General features: G+C 42.5%; 1 protein-coding gene across 3 annotated transcripts in view; it reads right to left on the reverse strand.

Annotated features, from left to right (window-relative positions):
* TRIM24 (tripartite motif containing 24) overlaps window positions 1–5,994 on the reverse strand; it is a 55,739-nt gene extending 49,745 nt beyond the window's left edge. For 2 of the 3 annotated variants that reach the window (XR_004497431.1, XM_033514286.1), the window contains exon 1: window positions 5,590–5,992. Coding sequence is in view for 2 of the 3 variants with exons in the window: in XM_033514286.1 (XP_033370177.1) it covers window positions 5,590–5,992 (403 nt within the window). In the remaining variant the exon portion in view is untranslated. Of the gene's footprint in view, window positions 1–5,589 lie in introns of all 3 variants that reach the window. The other variant, XM_015628296.2, reaches the window with a different exon arrangement.
* Between the last annotated feature and the right edge of the window lie 6 nt (window positions 5,995–6,000).

The raw sequence follows: 6,000 nt of genomic DNA on the forward strand, positions 1-6,000 counted from the left end.
TACTTTTTTCATACTCTAAAAGAAGGGTATTATAACTAGAAAAATAAGAAATTTCTCTAGGTAGTTCATTCATATTTTAAGCTTTATTAGCTTCATGACTTTTTAACCAAGAGCTTTGTCAGTTACAGGCTGTCAAAATAATAATATTGTATTTCACCTGTAACAATGCTAAATGTATTTCACATATGCAATCCCTGGGGCTCTGGGAATTTTCAATTCAAGGTAAGCACAAATCCAAGTAAGAATGAAAACTAGACATATCTTTCTTATACATATTCCTATGACATACACTACTTCCAAAGAGTAGCACTCCCAAATGTCCTTATGTTGGAGGTTAAACAATTCACTTCTTGATGCATCACAGCAGAAACAAGATGATCCATGTGAAAAGGATGCATAGATGTTTGTGAAAGTGTGAGTGCATAGCCACACAAATAAAACATGGGCTCTTTGTAGTGGCAAAGATGGAGAGAATTCACTTTAGGCAAGTGGCAATATCAAGAATAGAATGGAAATAATCATTTGTAGCAGAAGATTTAGAAAAAGAATCTTAAGTCTTCTTAGACTACCAAGACGTAGAAGAAAAATTAAACTTCACTATAAGAAACTTCAAATGAAGTTATTATAGCCTTCAAACTAATAAGGGTCTCAATCATTATCCAGCTAAAGGAGGGAAGTAATAAAAGAGACAAGTAATAAAATTTAAGTTGATGTTAAAAAGCTGTATTTTCAAGGTCAAATGAAGTGATGACATCAAAAAGTCCAGATATAAAGATCACATGAGAAGATGAAAAGCATTTGAAGCTATTTGTAAAAGGACTGTGTTACATAAAGTAGCTGCCATCCACGTATGCGAGGGAATGTCCAGGGTAAGGTCTTCGTTCCATCATCAGAGAACTTCAAACTCTACTGACAAGCAAATATTTCTGGGAAGCAATAACCCGAAACATGAACATCTCTGAATCCTTGTTCAGTAATTTTAAAGTATTTATTCCTTAATTAACAGCATGTATTGAACATATTTGAAATGTTACTCCAGACACTCCCCAAGCATTTAGATCATGGGACTGTCCAAAGATTATATGCTTCTAACAGCCTCACATAAATTTGTTTGTTAACAGGTTTGCTACAGAATAGTTACAGAAAAAAAAAGTTTCCCTCTACTGTTTTGGCATTGACACTAATAAGATTTCATGATTATACCTGCATAAAACTTTGCTATGCAGTTCCATTCACAAGTATTTCCCCGCACCAGTTCCAAGTCTACTTTGTGTGTAGATTCATGACAAAGAACAAACACGGCTACTTGAAACTTTAAAAATTTTGAGAAGGAATAGAGTTTTAATCTCTTAAGTTTGCAGCTTTGATGTACCTATTTCACATTTGAAAATTCCAGAAGAGTACTATGGGGGTCTGCACATTACAAACACTACCCTTTAAGTACAGGCTACTAGTTACTCACTGAAGTGCAGCCCAGACAAAATTTGGGCAAATGGCAGACTTTTAATAACAGCCTTTTTGTGTATGCTCCAGTTGTAACTTACACAACTGGACAGTAAAGAACAGCCATTTGAGAAAGAAAAAGAAAACCCACATGAACATAGCCAAATGGTTAGTAGAGGAGGCTGTAGATACTTGCTCACAAGTGAGTGTCACATTTACAGAGCTGCTCTTGCAGCACTCTCTGCAGCTCATAATATTCTGTCTGACAATCCATTTTTTGGCAATGCAACACCAAAATTTTCACCTATAGCAAATAAGCTAGCACTGGACGTTCAGAAAGCAGATGATCAACTCTCCAGGGCTAGAACCACTGCTGTCTGACACACTGATGATTCTCCAACACCTCCAGCTTCAGGAATGGTAAGAGAAATCAGAAGCTCCAGTGTTTTTTTTCCACAGTTCTTCTATTTCAAAACTGAGTGCATGTGGCAGTATAGAATATATCCATGCCAACTGGCCTCTCCACTGGTTTGCCTTTACAAGAGGAATACTAGTTAACATTTATCACATGAAACTCCTCTGCATATCTTGCCACTTGTCTGCTATTGTCCATGTTGAACCTTGTATTCAAGAGAGCAATTCCAGAATTCTTAATTCACTTTAAGCTTGAAGTCTTTTCTTTCACAGTTCCTTAATTAGTTGTTAGAATCTTCACAGAAAGAGAGCCAACTAATCAACTCCTCTGTATGTTTCAAGTTGAAGGCATACTTTATGCTAGTAAAGTGAACAAATGTTTCTTCTTGGAAACAGTTTAAATGAAGACAAAAAGCATCTCCAGATTATACTTGAAACTCAACCTCTTTAGCTACTCGTTTCTCAACTAATTTCAGTACTCATACAACACACAAGGCTGGTTTGGTGAAGCACTTCTCAAATAATATCCTCTCTTTTGTTCAAGACAGGCTCCATCCTACTAATCTTTCTTCAGGCTCCTTTTTGTGCAACTCAAGCGTTCAGCACTGGTGCATAAGCAGCCCATCTACTTATCTCTCAGGACATTTTCATAGTTTGCAATTCTATTGTGTTCCTTACTCAGGACATTCCTTCCAGCGAAAACTGCTTCCTTGATGTTTATTTCTTCAGTTTAGTCATAGTAATTTCATAATTTACATCATAAGAGTCATTTGTTATCCAGCTTTCTGAGATAATACTCTTCAGTTTATTTCTTCATGTCATTCCTCATAAGCATTTTGTACAACATATTACCAGAAGAGGTGACAGTTTTGCACCGCTTTGGTCCTTCCTACTATCTTAGAATTTAAGAACTCCTCCAGCTGTAACAAATTTCCTCTATACAATCAGCTTTGGACAATAATAGGTGGGTTCTTTCCCAATCCTAACTTCGAATTCACAGGGTTGTTTTTTTTTGTACCAGCTGGAAAACAGGAAGTAGACAATGCACTTCACCAAGTCGGGCTATAGCTAGCTAACATAGTCTGGTCATTTTAACCAGGGCAAACACACGATAAGTAAAGATATAAAAAATGCCTCAAGGTGAGTGTGAGTTTCTTCTTCCCACTGGACCCCTTCCACTCTAGTATAGATGCATGAAAGCAGCTTGGTAGAAAAGTCAATAGGGTAATAATAATTGTCACCAAAAATACAGTATGTCTGTGAATGTGTAGAATGAAGAGTATGTACTGTGAAAGTCATTCATACAGAACCAACTCACAATCAAAAGGAGGGAACAGAGCTACAAATTTACTATTGCTGTGACTCATTATCAAGCAGATGTTTGAACAGCACTAATCTTTTAATTCTTATGATGCATCTCATTTGTCATTCAGCTACAGATCCCTATTTCTGCTATATTTATATAGAACATCTGGGAATGGACCTGTGCTGTTCATGACTTCAAATCTCAGAAGATAATGATGCTATTGCCTCTTACACTACCTTGCAAAAAGTTCTGAGCTTGTATCTCTGCCCTTTCCTACTTCCAAGTCTGAAAAACAAGGTTCCCATATTTTTTAAATAAAATTTTAAAAGTTTAATAGAAAGACAATTAGAACATAGAAATAAAATGTACAAATACAGGCAGGTGCCTCAGCATTCAGCCAAGAGCGCACACCTTACTAACAAAGGATTGTCCTTTAAAAACAGAACCCTATTACATATTCATAAATTCTCATACATGATTCAAACATTCCTCTTAAGTTTTACATGTTCCTTTGTTTAGTTTTAACTCAGCCCCTCCCCAACAGATCAATCTTCTTGGCTCTGCTGAATTTCACACTCCCTGATAACAGAGGTTCAATTAATTTCTCCCTTGGAGCACTGGTCACTGCTGTCCTCATCTGGATAGGATAATCTAAAAATGCAGGGGGGTTTCTGACTATCTTTTCAGTCTCTGGGCTACATGAACTAAAGCAGGTGTTTTTATTTTAATACTATGCCACAGCCTAACATGTATATGTATTATACCACTATTTTTAAGTTTCATCAATAACAGAAATAGAAGGAACTATATTAATACAACAAAGTTTCCTAACCTTATACATATAACATTCATTTTAATATTTGCAAAAAGCCAATAATAGAATATGTATCTATAACACAAGAATCTCATCTTGAAATATCTCATCATACTCCAGTCTGTGTTTTTCTGTTCCTTCCATGCAGAATTTCCCATTTCTACTCACAGACATATAAGCAATAACATGTCCTGAATCAATCAAGCTGAAGTACATAGGGTTTGGGTCTCACAGACTTTGCCCTTCTATAACTTTTGATTAGACAGTCTGACTACGACATACTTTACATACTAAAATTAAAGACTGAATGAATATACCAACACAGACATTCACACAGATGATGAGGCTCAGCATATCCTGTTAACATACTTCAGAGTTTCTCAGATATTCTGAGGCGAATATTTAACTGTTCCAAATATTTCTTTCTCTGAAGAGGGTGTTTCCTTTACGAACTGCTGCAAACACTTTACGTATTCAAGTGATAATCGCTGGTCAGAACTCTGGCAGGATGGTGAAGTTTTCCTAAGGCCATTTAAAGGACTTAAGAATGGTCAACCTGGAGCTACTCCTTTCCACCTGAGTCCCCACGACACATTCCAACAAGTATAACCTCCACTAATACCTATGGATTAGCTCGATTTCCATCACACTTCCTCCTTCCTATACAAGTTTTTCCAAGATCTTGACCAGCTCCCACTACAGGATGCTTGTTTGCACTTTTTTCTAAGACGAAATTGCCTTTAACAAAACTAAGTGATCCACCAAGAGGGCTAGGAGGAAAAAAAAAATCAAAAACATTAGGAAAGTAGTTTCAAACTGGAGGAGTTTATTCCATATCTTCTACAGAGATATGTACTTTTCAAACACATTGAAACAGGCTACTATGTCAGTACACGAGCTTAACAAAACTTCCTCGAGGCATTCTCCCTTCGGCGCGGTAATTAGCAAGTAAGTGGTGCATGAATGCATTACAGAGCCATGCAGGCTGCCCATGGCGCGGACAAGTGTTGTTATTACTGCTCGGCCGCCCCGGTCCCCGCCCAGGCGCGGGGTCGCTCCCGGCCGAGCTCCGCGCACGGCGGATGACACCTGCCGGACTCCCCTCCGGCCGCGCTCCACGCTCCAAACATCACTCAAAAAAAAGTCTGTTCTCTCGCTACGTTTTTCTGCCTTGTTATCAGCCCCTGTTCAGGTTTTCCGCCGGCCGGGGGCCAAAGCCTCCCGGCTCCCCCGAGAAAGGCTGCCTGGCCCCGCACCCACGGCCCAGAGCGGGAGGCCGGCTCTCACCGCCCCTCTCCATCCACACAGAGAGGTCCTGGGAAAGCACAATAGTTCTGCCTTCCCTCCGAGGTGGGAAATTTAAAAAATAACGATTAAAACAAACCAAGCCAAAGCAGAACCCCGCCGCCAGCCTTGGCGCTGGCGAGCAGCGCCCGTCCCGACAGCTCCGTGCCCCGGCAGCTCCGCGGCCGGGCACCCGCACCCCGCCCACGGCACCCGGTCCCCACAGTTCCCCGTCCCCCCAGACGCGACCTACAGGCCTCCGGGCTGCGGGGTGGAGGGGGTAGCACCCCCAGGCAGGGGCAGGGGGTACGGCAGAAGGGACACTTACTGGGCGTGCAGTGCAGAGGTGAGGCTTGCGAAGAGACGGGCGAGGAGGGAGGCGCCGCCGGCGGCGGTTCCTTGAGGGCGGCGGCGGCCGCGGGGGTCAGGACGGGGGGCAGCATGAGGTACCGGTCGGGCTGCGGCAGGCAGCGCTGGCACACCGAGTGCAGGCAGGGCAGCAGCTTGGGCCGCCGGCTCTGGATGGGCTGTCCGCACACGCCGCAAGTGTCCAACAGGTTGAGCGGGGCCGCGTCCCCGCCGCTCTCCGCCGGGCCCTGCCGGCTCTCGGCCTCGTTCTCCCCGCTCAGCGGCGCTGCCGCTGACGCTGCCCCCGGTCGGTCCGCCGGGCACGGCCCCCCCGACGCCCCCACCGCCGCCGCTGCTGCTAACGCCGCTGCCGCCTCTTCCATTGTCCTGC

Source organism: Parus major, chromosome 1A (assembly GCF_001522545.3).
Source record: "Parus major isolate Abel chromosome 1A, Parus_major1.1, whole genome shotgun sequence".
Taxonomy (NCBI): domain Eukaryota; kingdom Metazoa; phylum Chordata; class Aves; order Passeriformes; family Paridae; genus Parus; species Parus major.